Here is a 16,201-nt window from a genome sequence, read left to right as displayed (position 1 = left end):
GCCCTGGCTCTGCGGCCTCGAACCGGGGGCGCACATGGGGAGCCCTGAACCCCGCAGCCTGTGCAGCCTGGTTCTCCCTTCTGCGTGGGAAGCGCCCGCGAGACGCCAAGGTTTGCCCGGGCCCCAGCCCCGACCCCAGGCCCCTCCCGCGCGACCCCGGCCCCTCTGCAGGAGGGGCGGGGTCTGCGGGTGGGCGTGGCCTCGGTGCCCTCCCCCTCCTCAGCCCAGTCGGGGGTCCAAGGCGGGCTGCGCGCCAAGCCCCGCCCCCGCGCGCCCCCGCCGCGCCGCCGTCGGCCGTCAGAAAGGCGCGCGCCTTCGCCTTTAACGCGGGCCCGGGGGCGCGCGGCCCGCATGGCGAAGAAGCAGCGGCCGCTGCGGGCCGGGCCGGGCCGGGGCTGAGGCCGAGCGAGCCGCGGGGCCCGCGCAGCCCCGGCCGGCGCCCACCATGCGGCGGCTGCGGCGCCTGGCGCACCTGGTGCTCTTCTGCCCCTTCTCCAAGGGCCTTCAGGTAAGCGCGGTGCGCGCCCGCCGCCCCCGGCCGCCTCTGCTCGGGGAGGCCAAGCTCCATCCCCGGAGTGGGCCGAGCGCGGAGCGGGGCCCTGGGTTCAGACACGAGGGGTTCATGAGCCCAGGCTGGGCAGGGGGGAGGGGGCGAGTGGCTCGGGAAGGACGGGACGCTGGGCAAGGGGCGGTGGCGGCGACAGGAGAGTCGGGCGGGGGATGCTGCGGCCTAGAGGCCCCCCGCCCCGCCCTGCAGGCGGTCCCTGCCCCCCAGGCCCAGAAACCACACAAAAGTCCTTTCCTCTTTTCTTCCATTAAAAAATAAGGTGTGTTATTCTGCGGTAGAAAACTTGGGACACACAGAAACGCCCTGGCAAGGACATGACCTCCCTGTCCCCCGCCCCTTCATCCCATCAGCCAGCCATAGCGCAGGGACCCTGCCCTGACCCCGGGATGACCTTGAACAAGTCACCGTCTCCTCTAGGGGCGTTGCCGGGTCCGCATGGGAGACCCGGGCTGCCTTGGGTTCCGGCTGCCAGGCGCCCTTTCACCTTCTGCTTTGGGGAGATGCAGGCCAGGCCCATCAGGCTCCAATCATCCAGGGCCCAGCCTCTGACGGGATGCCTTCCCAGACCCTCGAGGACCCCAGGCATCTGCCAGAGGAGCCAGTCCTGGTCAGATCTGCCTGTACCTCCCTGGTCCCCGCAGGGTAGTCCCGGGTCAGCAGGAGGAACCCTGCCAGGGTCCTGCCTGAGCTCAGGGCCTGGCTGGCCTCAGCTCCCCTTTCTGGGAAGAGTGTATGGAACCCAGCAACTCACAGATTGCAGCGAGACCCTCTGTGCCCACCTGGGGTTTCAGGGTGTGGTGGTCCTGGCTCAGCCTTGGGGCAGGGTGAGAGCTAAGGGGACCACCCTTAGCTGAGGACCACCCCAGTCGCTGGGAGGTGGGGTGCACAGTGGTCCCCTCCCAGGAGGAAGGGCCTCAACCAGCGGCTGCAGAAGAGATGCTGATGCTTGGAGGTCCGCCCAGGAATGGCAGGAGAGGGGTGTTGGCTGTTCCCAGGGTGGCTGGCTCGGGGCCAGAGCCCTGGTCGGAGTCCAGCCTGCTCCTCTAGTGGCCTCAGTTTCCTGGCCTTGTGAACTGCCTTTCTGGGTCAGTGTTGTGGGGCTCCCAGCCCATGGTCTGAACCTGCCGGGCTGAGGACCACTGTGCTGTTCCATCCCGTGGGTGACCCTCCCCACCCTCCAAGTGGCTACACTGGCAGCTGGTCCCCACCTGCCCCTGCAAAGCCCCCGCCCAGGTCCTGGATGGTGGGGCCACCTCCACACTCAAGCTTTGCCCATCCCTCTGTGCCAGGCCCAGGAGCCAGGGTGGGCCAGGGAGCACTATCGGGGCCTTGCAGAGCAGCTGCTTGGGATCCCAGGACCCACAGCGGGGTCAGGGATGGCAGCTGGGGAAGATCAAGACCTGGGGGAGATGTGGGCAAGGTGGCTCATGCCTGCAATGCCAAGGACTTGGGAGGCTTGGTGGGAGGGTCACTTGAAGCTGGAAGTTCGAGGCTGCAGTGAGCTGTGACTGGACCACTGCACTCCAGCCTGGGCAACACAGCAAGACCTTGTCTCAAGAGAACAACAACAAAAGACCTGGGGGATGAACCAGAGCTGGCCAGGCAGAAAGAGGCCCTGGCCCAAGCCCAGGCAGGGCTCTGGGGAGCAGAACTGGGTAAGTCCCTAGCTTGGTGTCACTGTCCCCAGCTGGGGTCAGCCCTGGGCCCAGCACCAGCTGCAGCCTCCCTCCTCCTGGCTGTCCTCCGAGGCTCCGCCCATGCTGGGCCTCCCTGCCTGGCCCTGCTTCGGGATCATTCACCCCAGACGGAGCTGTCCGACCTTATCCTGCCAGAACAACACCCACCCCCCATTGTTTCTCTGCTTTCCTGTTTTTCATCTTGAGCAAGTCTGCCGGAAACAGATTCAGTGCCCAGGACAAGTGGTCTGAGGGGGCGAGACCAACCTGGGCCTGGAGGGCTCCCCCCACCAGAGCCATGCCCTCTGCTCCAGGCCCCCCAGGACCCCACTGCTACTGGAGCTCTGGGCCCTTCCCCAGCTGCTGGGGGTTCTCCCTCTGTAGCCCTGCCTGGGGCAGCCATCAGTGAGTGGATGCCAGGGAAGCAGGAGGCCAGGACCCACCCCTCCTGAAAGAACCAGAAAAATGACCTCAGTTGCCTGGACTGTGCCTTGTCCTTGTTGAGGAGCTGGTGACCCCATTTCAGGGAGGAGTCCCCTGCTCACGGCCTGAGCAGGGCTGCAGACCACGACTTCTGACGGGGGCTCTGACTTGGGCAGGTGGGTGTGTGGCCAGGCGCTGCCAGGAGGAGGATGTGACCAGTGCGTAGCCTCTCCCTGGCCGCAGGTGGACAGGAGGCCACAGGAGTGCTTGGAGCCAGCGGTGGGGCCTCTCTGAGGGGAAGCTGACCCCCAAGCCTGGGCCTTCACCCTTCAGCTGCAGGTCAGGGATGTCTGAGCTCCTGTGTAGGGCAAGGCCCCTCTGCCGGCCACTCCTGGACAGTGCCTGAGAGGCCTGAAATTTGCTAGGAGGATGGGAAGAGGGAAGGCGGCACGCAGCTGTCCCTGGCTGTCACCCTTGGAAGCCCAGCTTGGAGGCCTGGATGGGGATGGATCGCCCAGCAGCCTGAGCCTGCACTCTAGAGCCCGTGCCTGAGCCTCCTGGTGCCAGCAGGGAAACCAAGGCAGAGGGGCTAAGGATGGCAGAGTGACCTGGAGCCCTCCCAAAAAGCTGGTTCCCAGACATCTGGGTCAGAGTTTTAGGCAGGGGCCAGAGGCTGCATGATTACTTTTTTTTTTTTTTTTTTTTTTGAGATGGAGTCTTGCTCTGTCACCGAGGCTGGAGTGCAGTGGCGCGATCTCCGCTCACTGCAAGCTCCGCCTCTTGGGTTCAAGCGATTCTCCTGCCTCAGCCTCCCAAGTAGCTGGGATTACAGGCATGCGCCACCACGCCTAGCTAATTTTGTATTTTTAGTAGAGATGGCGTTTCTCCATGTTGGTCAGGCTGGTCTCGAACTCCTGACCTCAGGTTATCTGCCCACCTCGGCCTCCCAAAGTGCTGGGATTACAGGCGTGAGCCACCGTGCCTGGCCTTAATTTTTAACTGTGGGAAAATACATATAGCATAAAATGTATCATCTTAACCCTGTTTAAGTGCACAGTTTAATGGCACCAAATAAAAGATTCTCTTTATGCAGCCGTCACCTCCCTCCATCCACAGAGCTCTCCAATTTCCCAAACTGAAGCTCTGTCCGCATCAAACACACACTCCCAGTCACTTCCCAGCCCGCAGCTCCCTCCACTCTCCTTCCTGTCTCTATGGTTTTGGCGACTCTGGGGACCTCGTGTAAGTGGGTCCTGCAGGATTCGTGCTTTGGTAACGGGCTCGTTTCACTGAGCCTCTTGTCCTGGTATTCCTCCCTGCTGGGTGAAAGTCAGGATGTCCTTCTTTCTCAGAGCGCAGTCACTCCGCAGTGTGGATAGGATAGACATAGCTGCTCTTCCATCCCCTGGCTGCGAACTCAAGGACTGCCCACCACTGGGCTGTTGTGAACATCAGTGTCTGAGTCTGCGTCTTTTTTTTTTTTTTTGGGACAGCGTCTCGCTTTGTCACCCAGGCTGGAATGTAGTGTGCGGTCACAGCTCACTGCAGCTTCAACCTCCTGGGTTCAGTCAATCCTCCAGCCTCAGCCTCCCAAGTAGCTGGGACTACAGGCGTGAGTCACCACGCCCGGCTAGTTTCTGTATTTTTAGTAGAGATGGGGTTTTGCCGTGTTGCCCAGGCTGGTCTCGAACTGCTGAGCTCAAGCAAGCCACCCACCTCAGCCTCCCAAAAAGCAGGGATTACAGGGTGAGCCACCGCACCTAGCTAATTTTTGTATTTTTGTAGAGGCAGGGTTTCACTATGTTGCCCAGGATGGTCTCAAACTCCTGGGCTCAAGCAATCCGCCCACCTCAACCTCCCAGAGTGCTGGGTTTACAGGGTGAGCCACCACGCCTGGCCCACCTGCGTCTCTTAAAGGCTTCCAGGATGTGGCTGCGTTGGGCTCCTGGGGTCCTGTTCTGCAAACCTGGTTCTCTTTGCAGGCCTGGTCCGGCCGGAACTTCCTACCAATCTCCATTACAGTGGGAAAAATAGGGGGAGTGTCACGCGCGGTGGGCGCGCTCACCTTGTGCGGAGGTGATGATGTTATGAAATGAGGTCAGGATAGGAAAGCTTTGTAAAAAATAGCTTCATTCGGCCAGTCGCGGTGGCTCACACCTGTAATCCCAGCACTTTGGGAGGCCGAGGCAAGTGGATTACCTGAGGTCAGGAGTTCAAGACCAGCCTGGCCAACATGGTGAAACCCCGTCTCTACTGAAAATAAAAATTAGCCGGGTGCAGTGGTGCATGCCTGTAGTCCTAGCTACTCAGGAGGCTGAAGCAGGAGAATCACTTGAACCCGGGAGGCAGAGGTTGCAGTGAGAGGAGATCGCGCCATAGCACTCCAGCATGGGGTACAGAGTCAGACTCCCTCTCAGAAAAAAAAATCTTCATTCAGCAGAGGAAAGAATTGGCCACCCCGTAGTCCCCTGCTTTTGACATTTATTTGTACCTGCCCATAACACTGAAAGTCTGGGCAGCGCCTGCGCCCACCTCCAGCCCCTGCAGCCCGTTAAGTGACCCAGGAGAGGCAGAGCCAGGAGCGGGTATCGCTGAGCTGGGGGTGATTCTAGAAGATGGGGACACCAGTGGGCCAAGGAGATGGCAGGGGAAGGCTGGGGTGGATCCAGAGGCCCTTCCCGTGGGAAGTGAGGTTGAGCACACCCCAAATGTGGGTGTCCCGAGGGCACCTCCTCATGTAGCCCCTTCCCCTACAGGGTCGGCTCCCGGGCCTCAGGGTCCGGTGCATCTTCCTGGCATGGCTAGGCATCTTTGCGGGCAGCTGGCTGGTATACGAGCACTACTCGTCCTACTCGGAGCGCTGTCGTGGCCACGTCTGCCAGGTGGTCATTGTAAGTGTTGTGTGTGTGGGCTGGGGACTGGGCTGTGCCCCTTTGCTGCCCTAGACGCTGGGGCACCAGGCCCTGGAGACACCTTCCTCCCCAGATCCAGGGCTCACAAGGCATGTGGGTTTCTAGGTGGAATCTGCAAAGCTGCCTTAGACTGGGTGTGGAGGATGGGGGTCCAGGGGAGGACAGAGGAGACGTGCGGGTGGCTGCAGGGGCTCAGGAGAGAGAGAGGCTGGGGGCTGGGGGCAGGGCAGACTCCAGAAATGTTTGGGAGGGAGGATGTTTAGCAGGAAGCCTGGGGTGGGCAGTTGGCCTCACTGGCCGGGATAGAGACCCCGTGTGGTGTCGTCATTGGCCGGGATGGAGCCCCCCACGTGATATCCTCAGTGGCCCAGGATGGAGACTCCTGTGTGCTGGCCTTAGTGGCCTTGCTAGCTCCCCTGGGACCAGTGATTCCCCGAGGCAGGTGGCAGGGCAGGGTCCTCCACAGCTTCCACCTCAGGGAGACAGGGCTAAGTCCCCTGGCGTATGTGAGCATGTGTGTGTCTGGGAGCAAGTGTGTCCACATGAGTGCACACCAAGGTGACCCCCTGCTCCTCTGCACACCCTGTGACTAGCTGGGGGGGAGGTCATCCCAGCTCTGTCTTCCTGGCAAACCCTAGACTCGCCCAGAACTGGACAAGTCCCCCACCGAATTTTGACCCCAGCCTGCCTCATGACCAGGGTTCCGATGCCTCCACTCGGGGTCAGGCCAGGGCATAGGTGGATCTGGCCTGTAGCAGCAGCCACTGTGGGTTGTCACAGGGGGATTGGGTGCAGGGAGACCCCAAGTTCGGTGTCTCCTCTGTCAGATGGGGAGGGCGCCTCTCCTGGCAGCTGGGTGGTGAAGCTGCCTGGCTGGGCGTGGGCAGGCCTGTTCCCCACAGAGCCATTTCTGACAAGGGCCATGTGGAAAGGCCCAGAGATGGCAGTGGAGGAGTGGGGTATGGGGTCTGGAGCTATAGGAGAGCTTCTGTGCCCAGGATTTGTTTGGAACCCATGCCACCCCAGGGGAGGTCTCCAGGCTCCTGGCACCAGGCCCTGCTCACCCTTGAAGTCCAGGGCACCTCTGAGCTCAGCAGGGCAGGAGGGTGGCGCATTGGGGTCGTCCTGGGGCCATGAGTGGGGAGGGCTGTGCCCCGAGCAGATGCACCCCTGGAGCTCCTAGAAGGACGGAGGAGGTGGAGGGGCCGGACCTTTGGGCCGGGGTGTTGTGGACAGGGGTGGGTGGGAGTGAGCAGAGGATTCACATGGCCGGGCGGGTTCTGTGCACCTACTGGGTGCCAACCGCAGAGGCCGCTGAGGAGCAGGAGGAGATGCCCCCCCCCCCTTCGGCAAACAACAGGAAGCTGCAGTGTCAGTTTCCCAGGGTGCCCTGGCCCTTCGCCCATCGGGGATTTCCCTGGCTGCTGAGAGCCTTCCCAGAGGTCAGGCCAAGTTCAGCTCTCCTGAAGCCACCCCAGGGGCCATGGAGACGTCCCCTCCTTTCCAGAGGAGGCTCCCTGCCCCGCCTCGTGGAGGCATTGGATGCCTCAGAGAGCCGCAGAGGCTGGCCCAGCTCACACAGCGAGGCAGCAGCAATGTAGGGCCAGTCCCAGGTTCCACCAGGGCCCTCGGGAGGCCAAGAACTGGACTGTGAGATCCCACTGAGCTCTGCTGCAGACAGGTAACAGGCTGGGCAGTGAGGGGACTGGCTGGGGACTGACGTACAGTGGGGACCCTGAGGAGGCCAAGTACACACCCGCCTCAGCCTCTGAGGAAGCGTCTCCCCACCCTGCTAGGTACAGGGAGGCACCCAGGACCATGGGGGCAGCTCCATCTTCCCACCCCTGGGGGACCCCGAGTCCCGGCCCCAGCGCCAGCCTGGCAGAGGGCAGCGTGGCCCACAGGCTCCTTCCCCGGCACCACTGTGTGCCAGGAGCAGGGCATCCTCCTGGGGTCTGGGGCTCCAGGCGCAGGGGGCTGGTCTGGGGACTGGAGTGGACTCCAGTAGTGAAGGGCCTGCCTACAAGGTGGAGGGTTGGACAAGTGTGCGGTTTTCCTTTATTTTTCTTTTCTGTCTTGATGAAGAGCTGGTGTTTTCTTGCTGCTGGGACAGACACTGCCTTCATGCCTCATGTGGCGGGGTCCTCAGCCTCTGGTTGGCCCATCTCACTTTTGTCCCCATCCTTGGTGTGCAGAGCGGGGGGGCAGGGACCCTCCCTCTCTCCCACCCCGGAGGGCGGGGTGTTCCACAGCTCACTTCCCTGGCTCCCTCCAAGCCTGCTTGGCCAGGCTCCATGGCAACTGAGGCTGTACATCCAGGAATTCTCCCCCCACTCCCAGAGGGGCGGGCCAGCTGCATGGTTCTGTCACCTCCCGCGGGGCGCTGGGATTCAGGGGCTGCCAGGCTCCTGGAGCTGGGGTGGGGGCTGAGGAGGGGCGGCAGCCAGCCCCAGGCCTGATTTAATTACCACTAACAGTGTCTCCCTGGGGGTCTGGCTGAGGAGGGGGCCTGTGGGACCGGGAAGGACAGGCCCGGAGTCATTGTGGGGCCCCAGGGATCCATTTTCTAAGCCTTGACAAACAGCTCTTGACAACAGAGTGCTTGAGCCTGGGCACTGGCCTCAAGCAGCTGGGAGAGGAGGTCAAGGCTGGGGCTCCGTTGCCCACTCCACACCAGGGGTACCCTTGAGGCTGTCAGCTCTGGCGGTGAGCCCTGTCCTGGCTGCACGTGGGGCAAACAGTGAGGCCGCGGCCTGTGCTCCGGCCTCAGCCTGGGGAAGGCTGGGACCGGCCGAAGATGGAGGCCAAGTCCTTGGGACAGGAGGAGACCCAAGCCTGGGAGCAGTGGAAACCCACCCGGAAGCTGCCATGCAGGTGTGGCTCTGGGCACCAGGATCGGTCCTGAGAGCCCCCATGACTGCCCAGTGGAGAATGGCTGGCATCCCGCCCTGACAGGTAGCAGAGGGGCTGGGTGTGGCACCCTTCACGGGTTGACACCCAGCTGTTGGACCTCTGACTGGGGGCTGCTTCTCTGACAGACGCCCTGTGGCTCGTGCCTGACTCCTGTCCAGGTTCTACCAGCCTGACCATCCCTCTGGCACCAAGAGCCCACCCTTCTGTTCTTCCTGGTGTCCTGGGGAAAGCCCTGCCCAGGCGGGGCAGCTCCTGGCCCTTCAGACGGAAGACGCCGTCCAGTCAGCACCACGATGGGAAACAAGTTCAGAGATGTCTCACTTACTGACCCGGGCAGGGAGGGCACCATGAGTCAGGGGGCCATCCTCCCTCCCGGCGTCACCCGAGGCAGGAATGAAGAGTCAGGCAGGGAGCGCGCGTGTGGCAGCTGGTGGTGTAGATAGTAGAGACTAGGGTGAATTCTAGTTCACCGGCCAATACCTGGACGGCCCAGAAAGCTGGGTCGGCTGGGCGGGAGAGCTGCCTCCAGGTTCCTGCCTCTGGCCCTGGCCCGGGCTTGACACTGGGTGTGGTGTTTGTCTCATGTCCAGGCAGTGGTCTTTGCTGAGCCATCCTGTTACACGAGCCAGGGTGGTGGGGACGGGACCGGACCGGAGGGTTGGCAGGGCTGCCCCTGCAGCCAACAGCCCCATCCTGCGGCCAGCAATGGCATGGCCCAGGGCCCTGGCACTGCCTGTGAGGGGCTGGCAGCTTTCCCACTGCAGCAAGTGGAGGCCCCTGCCAGCTGGCGGGTGCTGGGCCCACAGTGTGGCTCGGGGACGGGTGTGGGCTGGAGGTGGCCCCATCGCCAGCTCTGGCAGTTTGGGGGTCTGAGAAAAGATGGCCAAAGAACAGGGGCCCAGTGGGTGCTGGGACAGACTGACCATGGTGATGGGTGCTCCATGCCCCCTTCCCGCCCACCTGGCCCTTCCTGTGGCCTCTCCCTCCCAGGGGTCCTGGAGGAACGGGTGCAGCTGGGGTTCGGGCCTGTGGGGAGGGGCTCAATGGGGCAGGGATGTGGCTGCCCCACCCCAGCACGCCCTGCACCTGTCTCCTCAGTGTGACCAGTACCGCAAGGGGATCATCTCGGGCTCCGTCTGCCAGGACCTGTGTGAGCTGCATATGGTGGAGTGGAGGACCTGCCTCTCAGCAGCTCCGGCCCAACAGGTATGGTCACGGGCAGGGCGGGTGGGCCTGGGGCTGATACTGCCGGTGCAGCGGGAGGGGGACGTCTGCACAGAGGACCTCTATGGCCCTGTCCAGGTGTACAGTGGGCTCTGGCGGGATAAGGATGTAACCATCAAGTGTGGCATCGAGGAGACCCTCGACTCCAAGGCCCGGTCGGATGCGGCCCCCCGGCGGGAGCTGGTGCTGTTCGACAAGCCCACCCGGGGCACCTCCATCAAGGAATTCCGGGAGATGACCCTCAGCTTCCTCAAGGTCAGGTAGCTCTCCTGAGGGGGAGGGCAGGAGTCCACACCACGGTCATGTACCCAGCAGGCGGCCCTAGCACCAACATGCTCAGCACAAAGGCGTAGATGGGCCCAAGTGGACCCCGGGCAGACCTCCTATCCCCTAGCCCCTGGGCAGGAGGCCTGCCAGGGAAGGAGCCTCTGCAGGGCTGGGGGCACCAGTGGGCTGGCAGCTGAGGTCGAGAGGAAGCTCCTGCAGTCAAGGGCCATGGGTCCAGCACGGCAGGTGCCCCAAGTGGAGACCAGGGCTTGCAGAGAGGGGCCGCTTCCTAGGGCTTCAGCCAGCGCATGCCCTCTGCCCTCTGCGGAGGGCATTCTCATCCTCAGGGAAGCTCTGAGGCTTCTCTGCTCAGGTGCCCACCCCCGAGCTCCCCAGGTGCACCCAAGGCTGCTGGGAGACGGGAGTTCTGTCTGGCAGCAGCAACATAGGCCAGGAGAGTGAGTGGGCCCTTTGCTGGCTGCCTCCTCCCCCCATGTAGCTGTGGGCTGGGACCCCTAACCTGGCAGAGTGCTGGTCTGGTCGGCAGACCACCCAGGTCAAAGCCAGGTTGTGCTCCTAGACATCCAATCAACTGGCTTTTCCTTTCTCTTGGTCCCAAACGCCAGGCGAACCTGGGAGACCTGCCTTCCCTGCCAGCGCTGGTTGGCCAGGTCCTGCTCATGGCCGACTTCAACAAGGACAACCGGGTGTCCCTGGCGGAAGCCAAATCCGTGTGGGCCCTGCTGCAGCGTAACGAGTTCCTGCTGCTGCTGTCCCTGCAGGAGAAGGAGCATGCCTCCAGACTGCTGGGCTACTGCGGGGACCTCTACCTCACCGAGGGCGTGCCCCATGGCGCCTGGCACGCGGCTGCCCTGCCACCCCTGTTGCGCCCGCTGCTGCCGCCTGCCCTGCAGGGTGCCCTCCAGCAGTGGCTGGGGCCTGCGTGGCCTTGGCGGGCCAAGATCGCCATCGGCCTGCTGGAGTTCGTAGAGGAGCTCTTCCACGGCTCCTATGGGACTTTCTACATGTGTGAGACCACACTGGCCAACGTGGGCTACACAGCCACCTACGACTTCAAGATGGCCGACCTGCAGCAGGTGGCACCTGAGGCCACCGTGCGCCGCTTCCTGCAGGGCCGCCGCTGCGAGCACAGCGCTGACTGCACCTACGGGCGCGACTGCAGGGCCCCGTGTGACAGGCTCATGCGGCAGTGCAAGGGCGACCTCATCCAGCCCAACCTGGCCAAGGTGTGTGCGCTGCTACGGGGCTACCTGCTGCCTGGCGCGCCCGCCGACCTCCGCGAGGAGCTGGGCACGCAGCTGCGCACCTGCACCACGCTGAGCGGGCTGGCCAGCCAGGTGGAGGCCCATCACTCGCTGGTGCTCAGCCACCTCAAGACTCTGCTCTGGAAGAAGATCTCCAACACCAAGTACTCCTGATGGGCAGTGAGGGCCTGGCCACCCTTCCTGGAGCTGGCCGGGCGCCAGGGTCCAGCGCGCCCTCAAGGAATTCTGTCAGAAGGTAAATGCAACTGTTGCAAAATCACTGCCCTAAGGTTAGGGCTCTGGATTCCAACACCACAGACATGAGATCCCAGCTCAGAGCAAAGGTGGACATCCTGGCAGGAGGGCCCTCCAAGGGGGTTTGTTACTCTGAAGAATGTGATGTCAATAAACAGCTTTTATGTAATGCCCAGGGCTGAGTACCCTGAGCTCCATCGATGCTGCGCACGGGACCCTGCGCCCACTGTGGATCCAGGCCCTCGGGCTGGGGTGAGCCCCTGAATCCTGGGGAGGCAGCCCTCAGGTGTTAGTACAAGGTGAGGTCTGTTCCAGAGCCCCTGCCTGCCCTTCAACCCGCACACACTTCTGAAGCCGCCAGGGCAGTTCCCCAAACACAGCGGCTTCTGCAACAGCCAATGACCAGTACCCCTAAACCTGGACCGTGACACAACAGAACAAAAAGGTGTTCTAGTAACAAAACAGATTTACGCGTTATTTTAAAAACTGATTTTACAAAATCCAGCCATGAGATGTACAACTCATTCCCTAGAAACTTCTTTTCCAGCCCCATGCACTCTCCCCAGCAGCCCAAGGCACCCAGCAACCGTCCCCCAGGAGAAGATCCACCACAGCAACACCTTTCTTCAGGCCGGGCTCTGCTCCCAACATGAGTCAACACAGTCCATTCCGTTCGGGGCCAATTTATTCTCAAATTTTGCCAACACAGAAATATTGTCCTTGAAGAAATGTGCATTAAATCTTTTAATTCACTTCATCCTGTATTTTAAAATAAACGTTTTCCATATAGATTTTCCCCCTTAGAGGGGAAAAAAAATTCAGGATCTTAGGTTCCAGGCAGTTCAAAAACAGACAAGCAACCGGTTCTTTTTTCCCATCAGAATACCACAATGGCAGAACTTAAGAATCGCGCTAGTGGCTGGGCGCGGTGGCTCAAGCCTGTAATCCCAGCACTTTGGGAGGCCGAGACGGGTGGATCACGAGGTCAGGAGATCGAGACCATCCTGGCTAACACAGTGAAACCCCGTCTCTACTAAAAAATACAAAAAACGAGCCGGGCGAGGTGGCGGGCGCCTGTAGTCCCAGCTACTCCGGAGGCTGAGGCCGGAGAATGGCTTAAACCCGGGGGGCAGAGCTTGCAGTGAGCTGAGATCTGGCCACTGCACTCCAGCCTGGGGGACAGAGTGAGACTCCGTCTCAAAAAAAAAAAAAAAAAAAGAATCGCGCTATGAAAATGGAGGCGTGGTCCTGGCAGTGGCCCCTGGCTAGAATACACAGCACTACCCAAGCAGGGGCAGCGGGTGCCCCATGCCAGCCTGCCTATCCCTGTAATGCAGAGCAAGAGATGCAGCTGTGGCCCTGGGGGCAGGTGGGCTTGTGGAAAACTGGGCTCTGAGGCTGCAAACACCCTGAGTGCCAGTGGTCCCAGAGGGGGCAAGGTCTGTATCTGTACCTTTATTCCAGCCAGCCTCCTGCACAGGGCTGGGCCCACATCCTGGCCTCTGCATCTGAAAAACAAACAAGGACAGTGATGCAGACCAGGGTTCTTTAACCTGGATTCACCAAATGACCTTCAGGGAACCCAATTTATGAAATCCTGAAACTTTCTTTTTTCCAAGACAGACCCCCACTCTGTTGCCCAGGCTGGAGTGCAGTGGCACGATCTTGGCTCACTGCAACCTCTGCCTTCCGGGTTCAAGCGATTCTCCTGCCTCAGCCTCCCAAATAGCTGGGATTACAGGCTGGCGCCACCACACCTAGCTAATTTGTGTATTTTTAGTAGTGATGGGGTTTCAAGCTGGTCTCAAACTCCTGACCTCAGGTGATCCACCTGCCTCGACTTCCCAAAGTGCTGGGACTACAGGCCTGAGCCACCGCACTCGGCCTCCGGAAACTATTTTATTTTATTATTTTTTTTTTTTTTGAGACGGAGTCTTGCTCTGTCGCCCAGGCTGGAGTGCTGTGGCCGGATCTCAGCTCACTGCAAGCTCCGCCTCCCGGGTTCACGCCATTCTCCTGCCTCAGCCTCCCGAGTAGCTGGGACTACAGGCGCCTGCCATCTCGCCCGGCTAGTTTTTTGTAGTTTTTAGTAGAGACGGGGTTTCACCGTGTTAGCCAGGATGGTCTCGATCTCCTGACCTCGTGATCCACCCGTCTCGGCCTCCCAAAGTGCTGGGATTACAGGCTTGAGCCACCGCACCCGGCCCGGAAACTATTTTAAAGTTATCTTTCTTGATGCGATCTCTTAGAAATTTAACACTGGCACTGCTGACATTTAGAGCCACATCACTCTTCACTGTGGGGCATCCCAGGCATTGCAGGACGTGCGGCTGTGTCTTTGGCCTCTGTACCCCCATTCCTACCCATTCTGAGGAGAGGATTCCCGTTTCCAAATAGCCTGTTTATCCCAGCTCAACTGCTCTTAGTCAAACTTGCCCAAGGCCTCCCAGACAGACCCGCAGAATCATTTCCAGAACAAGGGATGGGAGTGAGACGCACACTCCTGGTAACCCCACGAGTGCCCGGAGCTTCAGATACACACGCACCTCATTTATACGTATCTACACCTCAGGGTTCCCAGCAATGTTGCTACCCCTCCCTCATGGAGCAAAGCAGGTAAGGTGTTTTCCAAAGCAAAACCCAAACGCTGCCTGGCTTTGGCTAAAAGTCACGTCATGTCAGGCCATAAACCATTCTCAGTGCCCACTGGTTCCCGGGCATTGAGTGTAGAAATCGCCACTTCCTCTTTGCCCCGAGGTCACAGGCATAGCAGAGCAACTGTCTGGTGCCGACAGGTCCAGGACAGCATCTGCAGGGCAGCCGCTCACACCCACCCAGCAGCAAGGGCAGGCAGGGATGGTGGGCAAGCTTCCGCCTCACTTCTTACCTTGATCAGGGCTGGTGCAGGTCAGCCTGGTCACCCTGGCCAGTGCTCACACTGGAAGTCCATCACAGGCAAAGTCACCTCCTTCCTGTGTTAAATAACAAGAATGCTTGGCAAAGCATCAAGAACACAATCAAGTGGCTGCTGTTGCTGCTATTAACTGAGACACCAGCAAACCCTTCCCCAGTCCTGTCCTGCGTGATCCTGACACGGTGTATGGCATGACCCAACGCATGCCAGACCTGACCGATCCTCCCACAGGTTCTTAAAACTCACTCCTGAAGGCACCCTCTACCTTCCCACTATCCCTTCAGACCCCCAGCGGCCAGCCTAGCCCAGAGCAAGGGTTAGAAAGCCCACTCACAAGGCCTGCCCTCTCTCTGATACCAGCGAAGGAAAACAGATGCCTGTCCATATAATAGGAGTGTCAGACTATCAAACATTCAAACGTTCACGGGACAGAACGCTGAGCGTAGACATAGCCTCTCTAATCTCTGCCACCTAATGACACAGATGTGACACAGCAGCCACAGCTGCAACGCCTCTAGGGGCAGCGTCCTGTAGAAGATGAAATAATCCGTTTTTATTCCCCTGGAGAGAAGACTGACTGGTCCCTCCAGTCACTGAAGATGTCGCACAGCAGGGCTTAGTTACACTGGAGGATTGACCCTGTTCCAGCTCCAATGTACCAACTTACCCAACACCCCAAGCACATGCCGTTTCCAGTGAGCACCGGTCCTAGAGAAAAAAGAAACCCCAATTTTGTAGAAATCTTGCAAATACCACAGAAGGGCATCACACGAACACTGCATTTTTTGGGAGGCCGAGGCGGGCGGATCACTTGAGGTCAGGAGTTCAAAACCAGCCTGGCCAACATGGTGAAATCCCGTCTCTACTAAAAATACAAAAAAAAAAAAAAAAAAGTTAGCTGGCCTTGTGGCGGGCGCCTGTAATCCCAGCTACTCGGGAGGCTGAAGCAGGAAAATCGCTTAAACCCAGGAGGCAGACATGGCAGTGAGTTGAGATCGCGCCACTGCACTCCAGCCTGGGCTACAGAGCGAGACTCTGTATCAAAAAAAAAAAAAAAAAGGCCGCGTTCCTGGTCTCCAGGAGGGCGGATCAAAAATGATCCCTGCCACCAGAAAGCTCACTGTCACAAGGACCATTCTAGAAAAATCCGACCCATGTTCCTCTCTCCCCTTACTCTCTGGTTAATTCGCGGGAGGGGAAGCTGGAGTCACAACACAGTGCCAAAAAACGCGGGCTGCTGATCCCCTGCAGGTACCAAGGGACCAGGACCACGAGGCGGAATGCCCGCCAGACAACTGAGCAGTCCTCCTTCGGCCAGAACAGCCTCCCGCTGAGCAGCCACAGTGACACGGAAACCACCGGACGCGTGGACACTGCCTAAGAAATCCATTTTTCTTTTTTTTTTTTTTTTTTGAGACGGAGTCTCGTTCTGATGCCCAGGCTGGAATGCAGTGGCCGGATCTCAGCTCACTGCAAGCTCCGCCTCCTGGGTTCATGCCATTCTCCTGCCTCAGCCTCCCCAGTAGCTGGGACTACAGGCGCCCGCCACCTCGCCCGGCTAGTTTTTTTTTGTATTTTTTAGTAGAGACGGGGTTTCACCGTGTTAGCCAGGATGGTCTCGATCTCCTGACCTCGTGATCCGCCCGCCTCGGCCTCCCAAAGTGCTGGGATTACAGGCTTGAGCCACCGCGCCCGGCCAGAAATCCATTTTTCAAAGATGCCGACAAACATCTTCCCACAGCCTCAGCGACTCGGGAAGCAGCAGCAGGAGCGGAAGGATCGTG

At 60.2% G+C, this 16,201-nt stretch overlaps 1 protein-coding gene, 1 long non-coding RNA gene and 2 other non-coding genes across 5 annotated transcripts; 1 reads left to right on the top strand and 3 right to left on the bottom strand.

The window, feature by feature from the left end:
- The first annotated feature begins 226 nt into the window (after positions 1-226).
- Positions 227-11,685, top strand: DIPK1B (divergent protein kinase domain 1B). 2 transcript variants are annotated; one of them, XM_033238517.1, is made up of 5 exons: positions 227-508; positions 5,424-5,558; positions 9,591-9,698; positions 9,795-9,971; positions 10,610-11,685. In XM_033238517.1, the coding sequence occupies exons 1-5, from the start codon at positions 446-448 to the stop codon at positions 11,420-11,422; spliced, it is 1,296 nt and encodes a 431-aa protein (XP_033094408.1). In that variant the 5' UTR covers positions 227-445; the 3' UTR covers positions 11,423-11,685. The 2 variants fall into 2 exon arrangements, with proteins under 2 accessions (XP_033094408.1, XP_033094407.1); XM_033238516.1 differs by lacking the exon at positions 227-508 and adding an exon at positions 2,061-2,223.
- Positions 11,686-12,732: 1,047 nt separating this feature from the next.
- LOC117099147 lies at positions 12,733-15,794 on the bottom strand. Its single transcript, XR_004443715.1, has 4 exons — positions 15,592-15,794; positions 15,085-15,125; positions 14,391-14,475; positions 12,733-13,011 (listed from the first exon to the last, which is right to left on the bottom strand). It is a non-coding gene; the product is annotated as an uncharacterized LOC117099147 (long non-coding RNA).
- LOC117099499 lies at positions 14,177-14,310 on the bottom strand. Its single transcript, XR_004443836.1, has one exon. It is a non-coding gene; the product is annotated as a small nucleolar RNA SNORA43 (small nucleolar RNA).
- Positions 14,811-14,942, bottom strand: LOC117099500. Its single transcript, XR_004443837.1, has one exon. It is a non-coding gene; the product is annotated as a small nucleolar RNA SNORA17 (small nucleolar RNA).
- Positions 15,795-16,201: the final 407 nt, after the last annotated feature.

This window comes from Trachypithecus francoisi, unplaced genomic scaffold (genome assembly GCF_009764315.1).
Source record: "Trachypithecus francoisi isolate TF-2019V2 unplaced genomic scaffold, Tfra_2.0 Lachesis_group16, whole genome shotgun sequence".
In the NCBI taxonomy this organism is placed as follows: Eukaryota; Metazoa; Chordata; class Mammalia; order Primates; family Cercopithecidae; genus Trachypithecus; species Trachypithecus francoisi.
The sequence above is the reverse complement of the archived record's forward strand: the minus strand, read 5'-3'. Positions and strand labels throughout refer to the sequence as shown.